We start from the raw sequence: 24115 nt of genomic DNA on the forward strand, positions 1-24115 counted from the left end.
TACTGGTTTCTGTCAAAGCCCTGAGACCTTATGCTGAGTTATTATTATATTAACTCAAGAAAGAGGGACACAATAGATTTATAAGGTCGCGGTGATTAACTTTCCCTCTCACAGACAATCTACAACTGTAGTCCCCCTATTTTATCGTTTGTGGGTTTGTTTACATCGTGTTATTCGGTGTAAAATGTATATGTAATCACGTGCGGTGTTGTCAAAGCTTACCTGGCACAAGCCGCGGTCCGTTACATGTGATGCCGCTGCCCTCGCCATATTTTACATGTAGGGGGTCCGCGCTGCTGGACACCACCGCGATTTCGTCCAGCTCGTGACAACCTTCCCCTCCCACGCCTCCTGCGCCCACTGTCCCCCCGCAACCGCCTACCAGTCGTCCTGCTGAACTGTCCTGCAACAATACAAATAGTTAAAAATAATAATAATAATGTTTCTTTGTTAAAAAAATACGAAAATAAGAATTAGAAATATTATGACAAAACCACGGTTTCAATATTATTTTAATGCGATCAACATGAAGAAGAAAGAATATACAATACGCTGAATTTGTTTTGTTCTAAAGCGAATAACAAAATGTTGTTAGTTTTAATATGACCATATTTAAACTAAAATTATTATAATAGTTCTCTCTCTGCTAACTGCACTATGTTTGTATGAATATCTTAACTCTCCATACTAAGACTATTATTGAAAAGGTTTCCAACAAAGGTTTCTTCTAAAATAAATAGGGGGGGGGGGGCTATAAATTTACCTGGGATTTTCTGAGTCGATATACTAACCTTATATAACCTTTGTGTCACTTATATGACCTGACCCCATGATTCAAATTTATGCTACGACACTGATTATACTTTGATTTAGATAAAACTCAATAATTTAATTAACAAATATGTTATCGTATACAGAAGATTAATCTTAATAGACCATAAATAAACAAACGCCTAACATTAACCAGTGATAACTTCATCGTTAGTCGTACTAAAAATTTTGTAAAATACAGAACAATGATTTCTATGCTATTTACCATTTTTCTTGTAACGCTTGTGTATTATTTACGTAGAAAATTGACGTATTGGAACAGAAAAAGGGTTCCTGGACCCACACCATGGCCTTTTTTTGGAAATATATTTCAGAGTTTCACCAAAAAGAAAACTGTAGGTCAGATTTTTCGAAAAATTTATAGGTAAATATATTTATTTCATTTTTCTATTTATAAACAAGGTTTTTTACGTTACTATTGGTTTTCGTAAACTATAACTGATCTTTCTTGCTTGAGTAATAATGCAAAACATTACTGATGAGTAATTTGTATAATACAGAGTGTTCGAATATACAGGGTCCGGCAAAAGTGCTTCGGGCATCTGTAGCTCCTAGAATAAAAAACTTGGGAATTTTGTTTAAGTGCAAACCTAAAGTATGTACTAGGATGTATTTCACAAAAATATTTACTTCTATAGGGTGGCTCAAAAAAGTGTGAGTGGATCGGGAATTTTTTTTTAAACGGAACACCCTGTGCATTATTGCAGTTTTTGCTTCCTTTCAGATCACTTTACATAATTCTAAGATATGAGTAAACATATTTCGATAGTTTCAAATATATTAATAAATAAATAAAAATATTTTTTTTTCGGCCTTTCTTAAAAGAATTATTAAAAATACAGTAAACTGTCCTGAAATCAAAACTATATTAGGTATTTACTTTAGATGGTCTGTACTTACTTTGCTATAAATATGGTAATCGGAGATCATACAGGATGTTCAAAATTCCACGCCAAACTTTCGAAAATATAAAATAATTTTTCTTCGTTTTTTTTAAATGGAACACTCTGTATATTATTATTTTATTAGATGCATAATTAAAAACTGAACATTTGTTGTAATTAGAGTATTACAAAATATTCAATGGTTTCACTGATATGCGTGGTTTTATGTTTCATATGGCATTTTCCACAGTAAATTTTTATAAAAGCCACCCAGTGATTTCTACGCGTAAAATGCTATTTGCTACACGTAAAAAAATATTTTTTACGCGTGAAAATATATTCATGTCCTTCAAATCCTTTAATTTAAAGTCGTTATAGTTTTATAATAAGCAAAAATTATCGCTATTATTTTTTAGTAAGTACGACCAATGGCCGGTAGTAGGCGTGTACAGAACACATGATCCGGTTCTTTTGGTCAGAGATCCGGAATTTATCAGCAGGATATTCGTAAAGGACTCGAAGTACTTCTACAATAATGATTTCTGCGTGGATCCCGAACTAGATCCCTTACAAGGGGCCAGCCCTTTTGTTCAAAAGGACGAACAATGGAAAGAAACAAGAACTATGCTGTCTCCGGGCTTTACTAGTGGTAAAGTAAGATTAATTAATATTATGTTGAATTTATAATTGGAGTTAGAACAATGCGGACATTCTATCATATTTTTTACTGAAGTTTTATATAGAATTAGGTCCTTCACAAACAAATTTCTTAGTTTTTACATAGGAAATGTTTACACTTTACACCAACGATGTTTTAGAGTACGTTAACAAACTGAGTTTACGAATTAAAATTGATATATTTATACAGGGTGTTTCAAAAAACATGTACCATCTCTCGTGGGGAGATTCCTCACGTAAAAATTAGATTTATTTTTCATATCAACATAGGTCCGATTATTCTTTGTTTCATAGCTACAGGGTGTTAAAGTCTTAATATTTTTTCGATTTATTATAATTTTCTTCCAAGTACTTTTAGCGTTTCGAATAATATTTTGAGGATAAAAATTACTATAAATGAGAAAGTTTTAAATAAGTACTCATTGATTTCTCATCAAAAAATATGAAAAAAAGTTCCTATAAACATGGGTATGGAAATGCATAGTTTTAGAGTTACAGGATATTAAAACATTTTAAAATTATGTTGTTTGTAGTTATCTTAAATACCATTATTTTTTACTTGAAATTGCTGTAGGTTGGACTAATAGTAATAATAACTAATAGTAATAATATTTAATAATAAATTTGGTAAAATATACAATTTATTAATTTTATTTTTATTTTAATTTTATTAATTATTGTGATTATTAATATTGCGTTTATCTCATCAAGGAGGCCGAATTCGACAAAATATCAAGATATAACTTTTAATTGGCATTAAAGGGCCTACACAATTTTAATATCAAAAGAACAAAGTCAGTGGCGCCCATGTTTTTTTGAAAAATATTCCAGTGATAACCCATATGCACGTCCCTGATGAATTTCACTTCTAGCAACTTTTACCCTCAAAATTTCATTCGAAACGCTAAAAGTACTTAAAGAAAATTATAATAAATCGAAAAAATATTAAAATTTTGACACCCTGTAGCTATGAAACAAAGCAAAATCGGACCTATGTTGATATGGAAAATAAATCTTATTTTTACGTGAGGAATCACCCCACGAGGGATGGCACATGTTTTTTGAAACACCCTGTATACAGTTTGCTAAAAAAAATCCAGGAAATACAGCTAAAAATAAAAAAAATATATAAAATTTTAAACTAGACCAAATATTTTTCCGTTGCGTTTTTTTTACATCTGAGTATACAGGGTGGCTCGAATTCGACGCTCATCATTGAGATTTAGGAAACCGTAAGAGATACAGGATCGGCTAAATGGAGGCAAAGTTGCGCAATTTCATGCTCAATAAAATGGCGTATTGTATTTTTAATTTTAATTTTTTTTTGTGCATAAAATATTCTGGTGATGGAATTTTCTATACGAAACGTCGGCAAATATCAAAGTGACTATATATAGAGTTTTAAGAGTGATGAAAGGATTAAATTAAATTGAAAAAAAATGAGGTCCGTATTTAAAAAAATTAAGTTGATGATGATCGCCAGAAGCCGAAACGTCAGAGTCAATATTTAATCACACAGAGCAGAAAAAGTGGCCATGAATTTTTTTTTTCATTTTAAGTTATCTTAACAAATAAAGCCAGGAAACAATAGAAAACAAAATTGAAAATTCCGTTTTTTCGGAATTTTTCAAAATGCAATACGGCATTTTATTGAACATCAAATTGCGCAACTTTGCCTGCATTTAACCGATCCTGTATCTCTTACGGTTTCCGAAATCCCAATGATGAGCGTGGAATTCGAGCCACCCTGTATATTGGAGATATACAAATTGATAGAAATAATGCTACAACGTGATGCCTAGTACGATTTTAGACGCAAAATACCAGCAGTGTTTTCTACAATTGTGGGGATTACTACAATTAATTTTTTACGTGTATATTTTCGAAATACCGATAAAATAAAAAGCTACTATTTGTTCTAGAAAACGATAAAAATTAATTACAGTTTAGAATTTCTGTTTCTTCTCCAGATAACGGAAATAATCAAACATAAACTCCGTTTTGTTTCAGATGAAAAGTCTTTTCTATCTAATCGAAACAGTGGACCGGAAATTGTCAAAGTACATCGACTCACAAAAAGGAAAAACGTTAGAGACACAAAATCTTTGCAGGAGATACACCCTGGAAAATGTAGCTTTATCAGCGTTTGGAATAGACGGTCGATGTTTCGAAAGTACACAAGAATCCGATTTCATGAAACTGGCCAACGCATTTATAGCTCCTGGCACTTTTGCCTTGTCCATGCTACAGATGTTCCCTCTTATCAGTAATTTGATATCTTTAAAGTAAGTACGCGAATACACTACTCAAAACAATTATCGCATATTTTAATAAAAGTAATTATTACATATTTCTAAATGAAGCATGCATTTTTCTGCCTTTCTCTTGTGAGTTTTTTTTAGGATTATTAGGGTATGCACTGATAAGTAATTTTTAATCGACCGGCTATTTAGTTGCAAAAGTGAAAACAATACATTCTTATGAAGCTGATCGATCCAATATTTGATTACATTGCGTAGCCTTAGACTATGTGCTGACAGACAATTTCTAATCGGCCGACTATTTAGTTGCATATTTGTAAACAATATATCCTTATCGAGCCGCGCTCACATGCAATCAAATAGTCGGCCAATCGATTTCATAAGTACGTATTGTTTTCACTGTTGCAACTAAATAGTCGGCAGACTAAAAATTACAGGTGAGCCCGTAGGCTTATTGTATCGAATTTACCTTTACAGTATCCATACTATTTTAAATCGTACGTCAGGGAATTCAAAGTGTCTTGTTTTTCAAATTAATATTTTTTTAGAAAATATGCGATGATTGTTTTGAATAGGATAATAAAAAGAGGGTGTCCATTAGTTAGGTAACTTGTTTTAACCATATCTATTCATAGAATTTACTATAAAGAAGAATTGTGTTAAATTTTGGCATATTTTAGTGTAGAAACGTGTTTTACTTTAAATTAACGTGATTTTCGCACATTTTTACACTATTTTTGCCCACAAAAATTTACATGATATTTGCCAAAAAAAACCTCCCTCCCCTACTTAAGATTTAGTAAAATTCGCCATACTCTCCCCTTGATTGCCTCTCATAATGATGTGGATGGAGTCATGCTTGACTGGTTTCGATCGTATTTATCGGGCCGGTCTCAGTGGGTGTCAGTGGCATCATTCCCGTATGAGTCTACATCGGGAGTTCCACAGGGAAGTCACCTGGGTCCGTTATTATTTATTATCTATATTAATGATATAAAAAACTGTTTTCATTTTTCCAACTATTTGTTATATGCGGACGACTTAAAATTTTTTATGAAAATTCGTAACATCAATGGTGCGCTTTTATTTCAGTCTGAATTGGACAATTTTAAGAATTACTGTTCGAAAAATAATCTTTTTCTAAATCCGGAAAAATATTTCATGATCTCATTCAGTCGTAATCACAATAAGATAGTGTATAACTATAGCTTAGGTGACATTGATTTACTTCGAAAACAAGGAGCACGAGATCTAGGAGTATTCTTTGATGAGAAACTGATTTTTAGCGAGCATATTGAGGCTATTGTTTCTAAAGCATTTAGAATGCTGGGATTTATAAACAGGCAGGCTAGACAATTCACCAGCAATAAAGCTTTGCTCTCTTTATATTATGCGTATGTATACAGTCAGTTGAACTCAGTGTGGAATCCAATGTACCATATTTATATAAATAGGCTAGAGCAGGTACAAAAAAGATTTGTTAAATATTTGGGATATAAAAATAATATTAACGACTCTTATATATCTATGTGCAACCGATTTAATATATTAACTTTAGAACATCGTAGAATAATTACTGATATAGCAGTATTATACAAAATAATAAATTCTCAAATCGATTCACCTTATCTCTTGTCTATGATTTCATTTAATGTTCCAACAAAAAATTTAAGATTCACATCCCTTTTCAAGAAGACATTTTTTCACACAAATAGTGCTGCCAATTCACCAGTTAACGGAATGCTGGAGTTTGCCAATTCCTACTGCACGGATTTTGATTTTTTTTCTGATAATTTGTTTGCCTTAAAATGTAAATTAAAACGACAATTTGTGAGCGTATAGCCATATCCAGATATTATACTCCTGAATAGTAAATTTGTATTTATAAGTTAATTCCTTTTTTCTATGGTTTAATATCTATAATTTAATTGTTTACTTTTAATATATAATTATTGCATTCCTTATCGCGATTCCTTTGCTTGTTATTTCATAGTGTTTTCATTTCATATTTTTTTGCTTAAATCTTAAACATATTGGTGTTGATATTGACTTAGTTTGTGTATATATACTATATAGAAAAAATTGTAATTTTAAGAATAATAGTATTATAATTTTAAAATTGGTTATTACTATTGTTATTGGTATTTAGTTATTATATGTAAGCTGTGGACACTAATTTTGGACTTGTCCTGTTTGTGTTCCGACTAGAAATAAATAAATAAAATAAAATAATTAGTGAACGCTCTCTTAACAAATGTTGTCAATATACAGGTTGGTCCTAAAATGCGTAGCTTCGGACATACAGGGTGTAGTTTCAATTTTATTACGTTTTTTTTCAAATAATTTCTGAACTAACGTCGATATTTGGATGAAAATTGGCGTCTGGGATTTTTTTGATGTAAGAAATTTGATTTCGATGTCAAATTGACTCATACTTGTAGAGAGCGCCACCTACATATTTTCTAACTGGTTTGAAGAGTAATACAAGGGTAATACCTTTTCACCCCTACCTATATAACACTATTGGTTAAAAAAATATAATTTACGGCGTTTTTTACATAAAAAAGGTCTCTTGGTAAAAATCGCTACTGATAATGTTTCTGGAGATGGAATCGAAATTATCAGTACCTCTCTTTATTTCAGTCAAATAACCAATTGTTCTGTGAAATAACCCTAGATCATATATAAGTATGTATGATCATATATAAGTATGTATGATCTAGGGAAATAACTATCTTACTCAACGTGTTTATTTTTTGTCAATAATGACATGTATTGACTATTTCCATTCTAAATATCGTGAGAACTGTTGATCGTAGCGACTTTTACCAAGAAACATTTTTTACGTAAAAAGTCACGGAAATGTATATTTTTTCACTTTTTTATACAGGTACGGACGAAAAATTATTACTCTTCAAATCAGTTAAAACACATGTAGGTTGCATCCCCTACAAATTGACGTCAATATCAAATTTCTCATATCAAAAACCTCCCAGACACCAATTTTCATCCAAACATTGACTTTACTTCAGAAATTATTTATAAAATCGAAATAAAAATTAAAATTCTACACCCTATATCCCCGAATCGAAGCATTTTAGCACATACATTTATACAAACTTTTTTTCTTATTTTTATCTATATATTTTTATATTTAGAATATGCTGCCGAATTTCCAGAATACAATTTGGACCACCATGTATATATACGATTTTTTAGGGTAATTCCCAGGCAAGTCGAAACTAGATTAACTGAAATAATTACGGATGTTTTACGGTACCGTAAGAACGGCAACAGCGAAGTTAAGGATTACCTCCAGTTCATATCGGAGTTGGGTAATAAGAGGAAGTTAAGCAATGTGGAAATTACAGCTCATGCAGCTACGTTCTTTGAAGGTAACTTTGTAAATAGGAAAATAAACCAGTACTGCTAAAGTGTCGTGGAGAAAATAAACGGGTTAATTGAGAAAGTTCATAGAGAATTTCTACACCTAAAGCGCCCCATACACTTCGGTTATTTTGCCCGATTTTAACCGTGCATTAAAAAAATCGCGCGCACAAGCAACTTCTACACAGTATCTCTTTTTAACCGGTTATATATAGATTGTAGATTGTATGGGAGGGGAAGATATTGACCGCCAAACTATAGATCTATTGTGTCCCCCTTTCTTGAGTTATGACTCACCATGCAGTCTCAGAGCTTTGACAAAAGCCAGTATCTTAGACGATTTTACAGAAGTTAGTTCGCCATCTCCAATATCAGTCGTACCAAAGTTAATGGCATTAATAGTTGTCATCTCGACACACTCAGTTATGAGGTTACTTACTTACTTTTTCGTGTCCGGATTATATTATAGATTATTAACCCAATAATGGGGCTACGTCCAATGCCTCCCGTTTAGCCAGCCATAGGCCATCGAGGGTACATCTGTGGGGGCACGCAGGACATTGAAAGAGATGTTCCATGTCCTGAAAGGCACCGCAGTCGCATTTGTCGTCATTTCTGTCCAGCAAACCCCATTTGATCAAATTGGATTTTACTAGTGCCACCCCAGTTCTGATTCGGTTGAGCATTCTCCAGGTTTTCCAGTCACTAGAAACACCATTTGGTGGGTCCTCTCTAAGTGGGTAGTGGGAGGGAGGTTCATCCAGGGGGTGGGCTTAGGAAATGGCGTCTGGATTTAAGTCTACCTGTGCCGCACTCTTGGCCAAAAATTGAGTGACGAGCATCAAATGTTTGTTTTAGCTTCTCAGTATGTTGATGAGCTTTTCTGCGTAAATCGGGGCTTGTAAAACCTGCAGCCTTGTAAAGGTTTTCTAAGGGGGTGGGTTTCATACAATCTTGAGAACGGTTGGTCGTAGCGATTTTTACCAAGAGACCCTTTTTACGTAAGAAACGTCGTAAATGTATATTTTTTATTCAGTAGTTTTATACAGGTACGAACGAAATGTCAAGCCCTGAGTCTGTATGATATGTTATAACTCAAGAAAGGGAGACAAGATAGATCTACCGGGTGTTGCATCGTCGGACGGGACCGAGGGGTGTCTCACTACTGGAATTACATGTACATTTTCTTGGCAGTCGCTGGCAGTCATTGGCAGTCTTATGGCAGTCGCCTATAATAATTACATGGCAGTCATAGGCAGTCTTCTGCATAGTCACTGGCAGTCGCTTATAAGTGGAAGGATATTTTGGCAGTACGTGTACATTTTTTACCCGAGTGAGACACCCCTCGGACGGGACATATAGGAAATCCCATGTAAATTTTAATGGGGTCAATTATTGACTTCCCTAATTATTTTAGAGAATAATCCTATTTAGGTTTATTGAAGAGCACTAAAACCCACATTCAAAAGAATAACTTTAGATATTTTTGATTAGCCCGTTTACGAGTTATCGCCGATTTCTTTTTAAATATTTCTCCTTTCTTATGGCCCTGTATTTACTTACTTATGAGCACCAGTCAAGGTAAAAAATAACTGTCAAATGAAGTTGTCATTTCAGAAATTTACCTATTTAGTGCTTGACTCATTCCTACATCGGAAATCTTAAAGATGTATTTATAAATACAAATTAATATGAATTAAAGTAAAATAAAGTAATCAATTACAAGGTTAATTATAGTATTATTACAATATTCAATAACTTATTAATTTAGGTACTAATGAATTTTAGAACTTTAGGATTTAAGAAGATGTTGAAATATTCCTCCATCGACTGCTAGACAATAACCCAGGCGATAATAAAATTCTCTTACATTCGCTAGTTGATAAACTGAAATTCTATTGCATTCGGCAGAAAGAGCTTTTTTTAACTCGTCTAGATTTGGGTATTTTTTATCCTTGTATAGCCTGTTTTTTAAATGGCCCCAGAGAAAGAAATCATTTGGCGAAATATCAGGAGACCTTTCTGGCCAATTTACTGTATGATTTAGGCCAATAACGTTTCCGTTAAAACTTTGTCTAAATATTCACGAACAGCCAGGGTACTATGCCGGGCAGCCATCCATTTGGTACCAAACTTCCTGATTTTCCCTAGCGGCATCATGTAATGCAGGTAAAATATGATTTTCGAGTAGTTCCAAATAATATTCTGCATTGAAATTTCGCGTAAGAAATAATGGCCCGATAATATTGTGTCCGAATCCCTGCCCAAACATTTACTTTCTGTGGATATTGCGTCCTTGTTTCGCCAAACCTATGTTGGTTTTCTTTGTTCCAATATCGATAATTTTGAACATTGGGTTCATTATTTAAGGTAAACGTGCATTCGTCAGTGAAACATATCTTTTTTAAAAATTCCCTATCCGTGTTTGCTCTTTCCATCATATCGGCTTCGGTGAACTATCCTGACACACGATTTTTCTTAGAAAATGAAGTTTATGTTACCTTAAAATGAACTTTTTGGATTCTTTGACTAAAATCTGATGCGGAAAACACGTTTCATATAAAAAATATTCTTAAAAATGTTGTTATTTGATTTTTATAGCAAATTCCAGGGCAAATTCCATAACCGATAATGAAAGAGTCGCGGGCTTATCTATATCCGTTTCTATGTTTACGCCATAGATAAAAGACTTATACATAGATAAATGCAACAAGTTTAGATTGGAAAGCCCGTAAAAATTTTAGGTCGCGAAATTATTTTGGGTCGCGACCGTTATACGCGATCTGGCGCTGTTATAGCTGTCACTAAGAACAACGGCAAACAAAATCAGAAATAATTTTCTCTTGTCAAAGTCAGAATCTTCAAAAATCATAATAATCTTTCAAAATCTAAACCGCTCTCATTAAAGAAATTCCGAAAAGTGTTTATAGCGTCCATTTTCAAAGTAATATTGCTATCTTGTGAGTTTAACTCAAGTTTTATTTACTCCAACCGGTGATAATTGTGAAAAAGTGGCATTAAAAACTTAAGAAGCTGTGCTGTGAACTGTGAACTGCATGCAAAAACCATCGTGGATCGTGGCATAACGTCGGTTTCCAATGTTTCATAGGTATTGCATACATGCGTCCTTATATAAAATAAAGTTTCTTGTATGCAACACATTGTATTTTATTTCTAAAATTAAACGAAAATAATAATAAATTTGAATAAACAATATTTGACGATATAATTCCGGAAAAAGCCGAACCGCTCCGATATTTTCAAAAGTTTTGGGTCGCGACCGTTGCAAGATAAGCGCCAAATAGTGTTTACATTGTCCTTATGGGCACTTTCCAATCTAAACTTGTTTCATTTATCTATGGACTTATACTAGTAAATAGATAGGCAACTTATAATACATTTCAATTTTATTATACAAGGGCGCCTCTGGTAGATGGAGGAAGAAATACTAATGGAAGAGAGGGGTGCGGGGAAGGGGGGTTGTTTTAGTTAATTTAAAATAAATTTAGACATACATGTAAGAACACTTTGTGAGCTTTTAATTAGGTCTGGTTTACGCTGACAGTAGTGAAGGTCGAATTTTGACAAACATTGCGAATTGATATAAAATATAATATTAATTATACATGGTTTATTAGTTGAATTATACATGGTTGTCCGATCAGCTAGTAAATTATCCGGAATTTCATGCATCTTTTTTGTTTAGGGAAAAAAATGACGTCATAGGTTTTAATTTTTTTTTAACACGAATTAGATTACTTTAGTTTATCAAATTGGCTAAATTACCGCGCCGGCGAGACAATTGCTATAGTTATAGCTCTAGCAATGAAAACACGCTGTAAGCTGTGAAAATAAGTTATGTCTGATCGCTCTGGGATCTTGGACTAATAGGATAAGATGATTATTTCTTGTTTCCGATAGTTCCTATTTAAGATTAGTTGTCCGCATCTTTCGATAGTGTAGATTTTTGCCTGAAGGATGCTGAAGTAGGTGCCCATTGGTTCAGAGTACTTAGTTTTCGGCTCAAATACTAAAGTATTGGAAGCATTAGTATACCACGTTATGGTATGATCATTTAACTGCTGAGCAAACGTTTCTCTCTTCCAATTCTTTTTGTTCGCCCAATTCCCTGTATGATAGTTAGCAGATTTAATGTTTCATTCATTCTATATCTCTCTGTTTAGCAATTTAAAAATATAAATTTGCATTGGGCCAGTTTAAAACTTTTAATTTAAATTCGTTTATTTTATCTCCCGTTCAAATTTCTCTAATTTTGGTTATTCAATTTGAGTCCCGATCAATATGCAATAATAAATTATTCGCACCAACTGAAAGGTCGGACATTTTGAAATGCTCATGAGACGTATCACCTGGCAATTTAAATGGCTTACCGTACATTTATTTGTTTTAAATTTTCCACAAAACTGTGGCGTTTACAAGGTCCGGCAATATTGCGTCAGGCATCTATAGCTTTTAGAATAAAAACTTTTTGTTTAAACAAATGTTAGGTTGCAGTGCGGCAAAAAATTTGTCAGTTATTGCCATTTACCTTACTTATTTCTTTTTCAGATGGCTACGAAACTTCTGCACTAGTAATGAGCTATGTTTTGTTTAATTTAGCTCAGAATCCTGAAGCGCAAGTGAGGGTACGTGAGGAAATTAAAGAATTTGAGGAAAAGAGTGAAGCAAATAGAGTTTCCTATGAAGATCTTCAAGATATGGTCTTCACAAACGCTTGTATTTATGGTAAATTGCTATATATTTTAATTACTATACATATTTTAATTTAACCAATACTATAAATTAAAAATACTCCTAAAATATAATTTCAATGCTAACTTTCATTCTCCTTGGAGCTTCCGCTTTATATGAAAGGTGCCACCCTGTATGTGTTGAAATTTGATGTGCTAGCTCATTTTCTTGAACTTTTATACAAATTTTTAGCCTTGGTGAAGAAATGACCCGTTACATTCTGACATGGAGCAGTTAAGTTAGTCCATTTATCTTGTTTATCTCAACTTTATAAAAGTTTTTTTGGAAAACTGCAAAAAACTTTTTTTCTTAAGCAGCGTTAGCTGAATAATTAATTTAAACTTGATAAAGTGATATTTTTCAGGAACAGTTAAGAAATGTATATCCAAGATAGATCTTAATTTTTTTTAAATATTTTTGCCAGGGGCGGCTCGTAGCACTGGAAGATGGTGAGGCACATTAGAAGAGAATTTTTATTAGTATGTATATAGGGTGACCATTAGTACGAGGAAGTCCAATAATATCTTCGTAGTTGACAAATATATGAAAATAAAGTTCTATATAAAAAAAGTGCATACCCTAAAAAAATATTTTCTTTAAAATTGCAATCGCATTACCATTTTTCTGTACAGAATTGGGTTCAGCATAGAATTCAGCATACATCACACTATTGATTTATTTGAAACACTATATATGCGGGATTTCCATGATAATTCATATTTGAAAATTTTCATTTTTTAAAAAGTGGTAAAAACCTGGAGTGAATTTAACTTATTGATATATTATTGCTTAAGTATGTATATAGCGAGATATGTAGAACAAAAATTTACATTATTTTACACAGGGATTTTTTTATGGCACGGCCAACATTGCAATATTATAATGCTATATCTCAATTTTTTTAAATGCATTACACACTGTATATTATTTTTAGTATTTTAGATACCTACAGACTTAAAAAGCGCACATTTTTGTAGTTAAAATATTTCTAAATTTTTAGCAGTTGCCTTATGTAATATAATTAGCAGTATTATACCGTATGATCGAATAAAAACGGCGTCAGCGGTGGCTATGAAATGAAGATCGCTGTCATTTTATATGTAAAATTATATGGGAAATGTCATCGATCGTCATTTTCAAGCCAACTTGACTTTTTTCGACCATACGGTACCTATTACATAGGGCTAAATTTTTATCAAAGCGACCTCAGGATATTTTGTCTTATATTTTACTCTGTATGGTAAAATTTTGTTTTTCTACCCATCCTATAAAAATAAAACAAAATGAAATCTCTGTAACAGGTTGCTTTACTTTTTGACTATACGAGTACACAATTTATCTAGAAATGATTCGAATTCGAAAAACTTTACCTGGGGAAGTCCTCTGATGATGCATGGTCCCTCTAAATCATCATATCAATCAACAAGTCACTGCCCACTTTTTAGGTATTTACTTAATACGTTGTAATCAGTAAGACGAGTAATTAAACATGCAATTCACATTAAAAACGTATATATTAATCAATTAGAGACAAAACAGTGCAATAACCGGCAGAGTTAATTCAAACTGTGATTCAAACTAATACAAATTCCCAAATAATGCAATTCTGCATTTTCAGCCTGTCGCCTAAAATCTCTCGGGCTGATCGGGAAGTGATACATATTTTTAACGAACGGCTTTTAAGGTTTAAATTTACATTTGAGGCTCGCCTCAATACGGTCTTTTTACGCGCTACTACTCCATACATTTTATCTCTCTTCAACTAAAGGTTTTGCCTATGCTTTTTCTTTTCATTCTATAGATTTAAGATTCCAGTGAACGCTGTCGCTCCGTCAATGCGATATACCACAATACGTTAGACAAGGAAAGGCGAGAGGCAAACCTCTGCACATATACTTAAAGACTTCTTAAAGAACAAATGAGATGGATATATATATATCGTCGAGTTTGTCGCATATGGGAAAGGAAGCGCGTTTAAAGGAATACCATCGACGTAATTTATTGTAGAATGACGGATAAAAAATACAATTATTATTGATGCAAATAGGGAAAAAAATATAAAATTGTGATTAAAGAACAAATGTATTGGTGAGGCACTGCCTCATCTGCCTCATAGGACAAGCCGCCCCTGATTTTTGCATAGAAACGTGAATTTTAGTCAAGGATATAGAGGAAAATAATGACTTTTTGTCAGTCATAGAAATTATAATTTTTGCGAATTTAGTAAATGATTTTTAATTTATTTTTTATAATGTGTAAAGAATTGATATTTAAAGTTATTAGAAATATTATTCCATAAATGTCGCCCTATGAAAGTGAAAGATTTCTGGAAGTTACCAGCTGTTCGGTGTTGAGGAATTTTAAAATAATGCATTGGCCTATTCGAATGAGCATGGTCAACGTAGTGAAATAATGAGGGCAAACAGGGAGGCTGCTTTGTAGTTAAAGTTCGATAAATGAATGTCATTAAATGAAATTGTCGTCTGTTAGTCATGGATAAAATAAATAAATTATTAAGATGTGGCGTTATACAGGGTGAGTTTTCTACGATGTTCTGTATGGTTATCTCGGAAACTACTGGAGATAGAGAGTCGGTTAAATGGGGAAAGAATTGCAGTTTTGTGGGGTCATAAATATGGCTCTTTCAGATTTTTGAAGAAGTTCATGGCTTACTAGATATTTCGAAAAAAACAAATTTTGGCTATTTTAAAAATGATCCTTCCTTCCTTTATAATCGATTTTAAACAAAAAGTTTTCAGATAAAAGTTGTAGATAATCACATTCCTAATGAGTTTGTGTTTGGTTTGGTTTGGTCCGATTTATTCTAAAGCCTGTCATTTTTGATATATGACACAAACATATGTTTTTTAAATGAAAACCATAGTTGGCCATGACTTTATAAAAAACGCCATTTTTTAAGCTTTTCAGTGATATAAGCTATAATATGTGTTTTTTTCGAAAAATTACTGAATTATAGCCAATTTTTGTCTTTCTTGACTAATTTCACCTAGTTTGCATGGTATTCTTATTCAGTTATGATTTATAACTTATAAAAAGTCAGAACATATTATTAAACGGTTCTTTACAATTTACATTACACAAACTAAAACTTAAAAAAATAATATCACTACATACACTTTAAGATATTTTAGAAAATGTTCAAAAAAATCCGCCATTGTTTTGAGTACATAAATGCATCTTTTTAAAACTGAATTACTAGCTATTCTCACAGAATGGCCGGTCGACTAAATTAAATTTCTCCCGTACCGCCTCTTCGAGTGCCTCTCTTAAGTTCTTTTGTAAACCTTGTTGTCAACCATACCGCATAAAAAAATCTAAAACGGATAGGTCAGGTGATCGTGGAGGCCCATGCAATTGGTCCACCTCTTCCTAGCACTTAGTTTGCATAATTATGATATAAATAATTTTTAACATTTCTTTCATTATGGGGGAACTTACTTTTTGGAATAAGGATGTAATGGAAAGTCAGTAATGGAAAGTCATGTTGAAACCACTCTATTGATGCGCGAGTATCTAAATTTAACTCTTCTAACATGTCTTGAAATCCGTTCTCTAAAAAACGTAAGTAACGTTCACCGGTCAACGTATCCTCGAAAATGTATGACCAAGAAATGTTGAACCAATAATCCTACACGATTTTCTTCATTTGAAAAATTCATATTTACAATTTTTGTTTATTTTAATTTACAAAGCTTGGATGTGACAGTTTCACATTTCTGAGAGCAACGATGATTGTACTTGTTTCCACTAAGTGAAATTGTTTAAAAATGATAAGAATTGGCTATATTAAAAAAAATATAAAAAAAAAAAACATATTATAGCTTATATCACTGAAAAGCTTAAAAAATGGCACTTTTTATGAAGTCATAGCAACTATATGGTTTCCATTTAAAAAAAAACATATGTTTGTGTTATATGTCAAAAATGACAGGCTTTAGAAAAAAATAGAGAAAGCAATCTCATTAAGGATGTGATTATCTACAACTTTTATCTGAAAACTTTTTGTCTAAAATAGATTATAATGGGATTAGAGACAATTTTTAAAATAGCCGAAATTTGTTTTTTTCGAAATATCTAGTAAGCCATAAACTTTTTCAAAAATCTGAAAGGCGTATATTTATGACTCCACAAAACTGCAATTCTTTCCCCATTTAACCGACTCTCCACCTCCAGTAGTTTCCGAGATACCCAAAAAAAATACTCATAACAAACTCACCCTGTATGATCTCTAAATGTTAAAAGAAAACCGTAGACACGAGTTTTTGGTGTATTTGAATATTTCTAGAGAACCTAGCCGTTTATGAATGTACCATAAACAACATCGCCGTAATCCAATAAAAATAAAATAAGTGTGTTAGATAATTGACACTTACTCTTTAATGGTATACATTTCTTAAGAGACGAAAAATTCTTAATAGACGGAAAATTAAAACATAACATAAGCAAATTTCCGTTCTATTTGTTGTTTTTTTTTGTTGTAGAATCAATGAGACTACATCCAGTTTTAGAACACTACACCAGAGTATGCTCGAAGCCTTACGTGTACACCACTTCAAGGCAGACCGCATCACATTTGAGAAGTATGGCTGTAAACATCGATCCAGGGACAGTCGGTATAATTCCTTTTGGAGGCCTTTGTCACGATGAAAGATATTTCCCGAACCCAGAGAAATATATGCCAGAGAGATTTTTAGAAAAAGAAAATAGCTTTAAACAAGTGTTTTATCCTTTTGGTGGCGGACATAGAGTTTGTTTAGGTAGGTATACAGGGTGGTCCGAACTGTATTCTGGAAAAAAATAAGTAAAAAAGTTTGTATAAATGTATGTCCTAAAATGCTTAGTTTCGCTGATACAGGGTGTAGAAGTTTCATTTTTATTTAGATTTTTTCCGAATAATTTCTGATGTAACGTCAATATTTGGATGAAAATTGGTATCTGGGAGTTTTTTGACATGGGAAATTTGATTTTGATATCAATATGACTCCTACATGTACAGGGCGCCACCTACATATTTTTTAACTGGTTTGAAGACTAATAACTTTTCGTCCGTACCTGTATAAAACTACTAAGTAAAAAATGTACATTTACGACGTTTTTTATGTTAAAAAGGTGTCAAAAAGGCTACGAGCAACCGTTCTCAAGATATTTAAAATAAAAATTTAGACAATACATGACATTATTGACAAAAAATGTTCAGTAGATCGTTATTTGACTGAAATCATAAATTTGAAATGTTTTTGTGCAAAACTGTTTTGCAGACACTGTTTTATCATCATTTTTTCAAAGAAAAAATTATGATTAATAATTTAAAAAAATAAAAAGTTCCTAAATTCATAATTTCAGTCAAGTAACTATCTACTTAACATGCTGATTCTATTGTCCATAATGACATGTATTGACTATTTACATTCTAAATATCTTGAGAATGGTTGTTAGTAGCGATTTTTACCAAGAGCCCTTTTTTTCGTAAAAAATCACATAAATGTGTATTTTTTCACTCAGTAGTTTTATACCAGTATGGACAAAAAGTTATTACTCTTCATAACAGTTAAAACACATGTAGGTGGCGTCCCCTACAAATAGGAGTCCTATTGAGATCACAATCAAATTTTTCATGTCAAAAACTGCCAGACACCAATTTTCATCCAGATAAAGATGTTCTATATCTTTTTTAGGTCAACGGTTTGGTATGATGCAAGTCAGGATGGGTATAATCCAAATAATTAAGAATTACGAAGTAACTTTAAGTGAAAAAACCAAGTTGCCTTTTGAGTTTTTGCCTTGGACCATTCTAAATAAAGTCAGACACGGAATATGGCTGGACTACAAAAGAATCAGCTGATATTACAGTGTAATCGAATAAAAAAACGGCGTCAAATTGGCCTCGAAATCTTGGCAATCGATGACGACTTTTCTAAGCCAACCCTGAGGCCGTTTTTTTTCAATCATATCGTGATATTTTTAATTATATTATCCAAGGTAAGTATATAAATTACTAGATCTCTGTATACTTTATGTTAAAAAATCGATTTTTTGTTCAATAAAAATTAATAAACCGAATATTATAGTTTGATTAAAAAATATTGCTTTTACTTATTACCTGTTGTCGATAACATTTGCCATTTTTTGACAAATTTAAAAAAAATTACAATACAAAGTTTTTAATATTATTTCCTTCAACATTTTTTTTTATTGTGCGCTTATTTAAGACTCGCCCTGTATAAAGATAAGTATATCATATAATATTAATTAGGGAATTTTTGGCCGTATACAGCTAATTAGAAATCTTATTTTATTAGAAATTCAGTAAAGTTCAAAGAAAAGTAATCAAACTGCAAAGTAAATTAAAATATAATAATGTTGACTCGAGATAGAACCCTCCTCAACACTGGGTTGTTCTTATCCGTTAATCTCCTGCTTCTGTTGCTTGTGTTTGAAAATTATATATTTATAAGCTTACGAAAGTACTGTTTTATTATTTAGAAGAACTACGGCAGAATTTTCTTTTTGAGGAGGATTATACAAATGTGTAGACATTTTGAAAGGAATTCATTATTTATATTTCATCAAAATATATCTATAAAAAGATATTTTTTGTATCTCTTTAAAATGAGAAATAATTCATGGTGATTATTACACAGCCACCGGCTACCCCTGTAGTTACGCCAACGCTGGAGCTCAATTTTTTTCAAAAACATGATGGTGAAAATACAGCGATGTCTGTTACCGTCTCAGAGTTACAGGGTGTTTTTCAAAAATGTGCATTTTTTAAAAATCGCTGTAACTTTTTTACTATGGAAATTTTTGTATTTTTATGAAAACATTTCCAAAGCACCTTTTTACGTAGAATTTAATGGTTTAAGTATATTTTTTTAAATTAATAATTTAAGAGTTATAAACAAAAACTTTGATTTTTTATATGGGACACCCAGTATATTTTTAAATCATCGAAAATAATTTAAAATTACCTTTCCAAAAATATAGCATCCTTGATATTTTCCTCGATTCCTCTTCGAGATATAGAGTTTGAAAAAATTCACCCACTTTGAATAAGTAGGCCTTTGAACGGTGCCCGGTTGTAATGTAATAATATAAAATAATTCTAACTGTGAGCAGCAATTAAAACGAAAATAATATTTGCAATGAGAGATGCAGAATTTTATAACAATTTAAACTATATTTAACAACATCAACACATTTAATCTAATCACAATAAAGATTAAAGCGGCCCATACATTATCAAACAAATTGTGCAACAAAGCGATGCGCAACGTTGCGTTGCACAACTCTATCATCACCCATACACTTGATAACATTTTGGTCAAACTTTGTATTAAAAGTTGTGCATTGTTCGAGAAACAAGCGACGTCCCGCTAAAAAAAAGCGGCTGATGGCAACTAAAATATTGCACAACGAAGCGCAACACACACATACACTACACAACGCGTTGCGCAAACAGTCTCGTTGCACAAAAGATTTAAAACATTCTTGAAGCTTATCAAACGCAACGCATCAAACAGGGCAATACTTTGGCAACTCGTTGCGCAACAGCCTGTGTTGCGCAATTTGTTTCATAATGTATGGGCCGCTTAATGCAAACCAATACATGATATTTTGCTACAAGTGTTCGGCATGTCGACCGTTTTCTGTTATCAACAGACGGGACCGTTTTTGAACATTTCCCGCGGAATTCATTAACTCGGTGGGGATGATGATACCCTCGCATAACCGCTAAGTACTTCTAATTCTTGTTTATATTATATGGGCAATTTAAAAATATGAACCTTTATTCTTCCGCAAAGATAAAAAGATTAAAAAATCCTCGATAGCCAACGGCTGGAATCTTGGTTAACTATTCAATTATTCTCGAAATTGGCTGCAAAAATTTGCTGATAACTTCAGCGTTCTGAGGCGTGGCCTCGTCTTGCTGGAAAAATATGTTTTCCAGTTCCATTAAGGGCAGCTCATCAATAAGAGGTCCAAAACCTACTAGTTAAAAGTGACGAACTTTTAAAAATTCTGTATTTCAAAAGGAACTATAACAAAATATTAAGTGTGCTCTATTTTTGGAAAGGTAATTTTTAGTTCTTTCCATTCAATTAAAAATATACAGGGTGTCCCAAATAAAAAATCAGTTTCTTTGTTGATAACTCTTAAATTATTAATTTTAAAAAAATTATACTTAAACCATTACATTCTACGTAAAAAGGTGCTCTGGAAATGTTTTCACACAAATATAAAATTTTCCATAGTAAAAAAGTTACAGCGATTTGTTAAAAATGCACATTTTTGAAAAAAACCCAACTCCGAAACGGTAACATATATATTGATGTGCGGTTTTCACCATCATGTTTTTGATAAAAATTGCGAGCTCAGACACCGATATTAGTTTTCGTCTATCTCCTATAGAAAAGGGTGTTTCCCTTTAAAAGCGTCGAATTTGACCCACCCTGTACACAGTAGATCAATAAGGTCGTATTACAATCGACCTCTACCCTCCATACCGGAGAGAAACATTAAGTGCATGTACATACCTGCGACTGCTTCCGTCCCCTGAGACTCAACACCAGCCGCCTGGCCGTGGACATCACTGGGCGCACTTAGGCGCCCAACGTCTTGCGCCCGGTGACAGCGACGACGAAGAATGTGACGTCAGCTCCACTACGACGCCCGCTACTAGGCGCAGCAGGATGGACCACGTGCCACTCACGCTGCGCATCGCAACAACTGCGCCGATGCGCTTTGGGCTTCAGATACGCGACGTAGAATCACCACACGGTTGCGATACAAGACACCGCTGGTTTTTACTGGTGACGACTTCCAGATTATTATCTGTTGTGGAGTGGCAAAATGCTGCATCTGTAAAACAAAAAAAATTGGATTTAGTTTTGTATAAAATAAGTACAAAATATCAAAGTTATTTTACTTTAATAATAAAAAAAGGATTCTTCGTTTTTCCTTTCGTAAAAAAGGATTCTAGGTTTTCTTTCTTGTAAATTTAATCTGTAGACTACCTAATGCTGCCATAATTATCATGATATTGTATGTTTTAACTAAAAATTAAAAAAAATGCAGAAAAAAACTCGTAGACATGTTTCTGGGGTCGAAATATACCACCCCTAGAAATATATTTGCACTTATTTAAGACTCACACTGTATTCGTAGCAGTAATTTAAGGAGGTATACAGAGTGTGTCCAAAGATATCTAGAGGTAGGGAGAAGCATATATTTACGTAGAAAGCGCCCACCCTATAGAAGTTAAAAAATTTTCCTGAAACATCCGTTTAAGATATGAACTTAAACAAAATTCCATTACGTCCAAATTAAAAGTTTTTTTTTATTATACAGGCTACAGGTGCCCGACGTACTATTGCAAAACCCTGTATAAAAACCTTTTAAATAGACCCAAAACATATTTTACTTAAAAATTACATTTCATTTATTTATTTTTTGGAATAATATTACTCAAAACCACTCTATTAACTTTTTATCTATTAATTTATTTAAAAAAAATCTCAACGCTCTAAACTATGTTACAGTCGTCAACAAAGAGCACTTCAAAATATTCAGTTGATTTCACAAAAATCAACTGTACCAAATAATAAATCCAGTTTTAAGTTACATTCAGCGTGTTTACATTGTTTTAATCTATTATTGTAAGGTTACTCTATAACCTGTTATTATTTATGAGCTTATTCTCTTATTCAAATAATCAAAAAGAGCGCATTCTTGGAACACCCTATGTGCGCAAATTATATGTTAAAAATTACAGTAGAGTACCGTAGATTAAATGCATTTTCTCAATTATTTATGCACCACCCTATATCCTTCTGTGGGTGTAGTAGTTCTAATGTCCTGTCTTTATTTCTCTTGGCTGTCAATTTTTTGTTCGTGCACAATCTGTGGTACATATTTGAATTTTCAATTTTCACTTGATTCGATCCTAAAAAATTATATTTTTAAGTAATTTCTAGTAAAAGTTTTAAAGAATAACTTTTAGGAGTTGTGCAAATACAATTCAGAAAGTCCAGATTATTTGCAAGAAACGTATAGTCAGTATTATTTATAACTGATAACCTTAATACAAGATGTTTTGAACTTAGGCCATTAATTTGTATTATTTTTAATAATTAGGCTCTAAAATGAGCAATAAAAATTCTGTTGTAACAAAATGTGAGTGGCAAGGTAGGAATTTTACTGATATAATTTGTTGTAATTAAAGAAATATTGATACATACATTTTACTGTGTCTGCATTTTTAAGGAAGAGCAATATCTCCCATTTGAAGACCTACGATATTTGAACAGGTGACTTATTAACATTGCACGAAGAATATGTTCACCGCCAAATTGAAGACATTCTTCCCAAAGATCAATGGAGAAAATTGGAAGACGATAAGCTGTACTTAACACCTCTGTTTGGAAAGAAAAAAAAGAACAGGAAGACTGCATAAAATGAAGTAAATTTTTATTATAGCATAGTTGAATAACTTTTATTTATCAGAATATATTATATAGTGTAGATGTTACAGTTTTCTTTCTTTTTTTCAGTGAGACAGAGTTACATATTTTGATATGAAGAGGTTCTAAAAACAGCTTGCAATATCCTTTATTCTATATCTAATCAGTTAATGTGTGAAAAATGGTACACAGAAGGATCCACTGTTATGACAGACACATCTTAAATGATATTTTATAGTAGTACAATTTTTTTGATCGTTACATTTGTGAAAAAAATACTATTTCAAAAAATATATAAACTATTGATGCTTTCCAACAAGAATAGTGGTTCCTTCAAGACTATTACATACTAAACCAGGCGATATTACTTACATACTAAACCAGGCGATATTACTTGAATTATACAGGGCGAGTCAGTTTTGGGCTTGAAATTTGTTTAAAATGTAAATTATACATAGTATAATAAAAGGTCAAGTGATAGATCCTGTTTTATTTATTTGAATACAGAATTTCTATGGTTAAAACAAAAAATCCTACTGAATAATGGAAGTTTATCAAAAATGGTGAGGCAGTTTGAAAGATGAAATTACAATTTCAATTATTACATTGATTACTTTGAATTTAGTTGAAATATCTCAGCTGTTGCTTTTGAATTCTCTCTGTATATTACAATTTTGTAATTTCTCATATTTAGAGGTTCTAAAATAGGTACTATATTTACTTAACATTCACTAAGAATCTTTTAGAGAATATATAAAATGTTAAGAGATTTATGTGCTATAAGTGTGCACAAGTTATAAGTAGAGGTGTTATGATGAACTAAAATATATCTCGAATAAGC

General features: G+C 32.3%; 1 protein-coding gene and 1 long non-coding RNA gene across 2 annotated transcripts; both read left to right on the plus strand.

The window, feature by feature from the left end:
• The first annotated feature begins 972 nt into the window (after nt 1-972).
• Nucleotides 973-18874, plus strand: LOC115878721 (probable cytochrome P450 28a5). Its single transcript, XM_030895341.1, has 7 exons — nt 973-1195; nt 2132-2369; nt 4404-4678; nt 7874-8049; nt 12611-12787; nt 17296-17571; nt 18490-18874. The coding sequence occupies exons 1-7, from the start codon at nt 1017-1019 to the stop codon at nt 18654-18656; spliced, it is 1488 nt and encodes a 495-aa protein (XP_030751201.1). The 5' UTR covers nt 973-1016; the 3' UTR covers nt 18657-18874.
• Nucleotides 18875-22731: 3857 nt separating this feature from the next.
• Nucleotides 22732-23754, plus strand: LOC115887213. Its single transcript, XR_004051088.1, has 3 exons — nt 22732-22999; nt 23078-23273; nt 23365-23754. It is a non-coding gene; the product is annotated as an uncharacterized LOC115887213 (long non-coding RNA).
• Nucleotides 23755-24115: the final 361 nt, after the last annotated feature.

Source organism: Sitophilus oryzae, unplaced genomic scaffold (assembly GCF_002938485.1).
Source record: "Sitophilus oryzae breed Bouriz unplaced genomic scaffold, Soryzae_2.0 scaffold_1000_pilon_pilon, whole genome shotgun sequence".
Classification (NCBI taxonomy): domain Eukaryota; kingdom Metazoa; phylum Arthropoda; class Insecta; order Coleoptera; family Curculionidae; genus Sitophilus; species Sitophilus oryzae.

Bases quoted from the DNA above. Each gene is read 5' to 3' on its own strand.
- LOC115878721 (XM_030895341.1), top strand. From the start codon at position 1,017: ATGATTTCTATGCTATTTACCATTTTTCTTGTAACGCTTGTGTATTAT. The intron at 2,370-4,403 runs GTAAGATTAATT...GTTTTGTTTCAG, and splicing joins CGGGCTTTACTAGTGGTAAA to ATGAAAAGTCTTTTCTATCT. The intron at 17,572-18,489 runs GTAGGTATACAG...TATCTTTTTTAG, and splicing joins CGGACATAGAGTTTGTTTAG to GTCAACGGTTTGGTATGATG.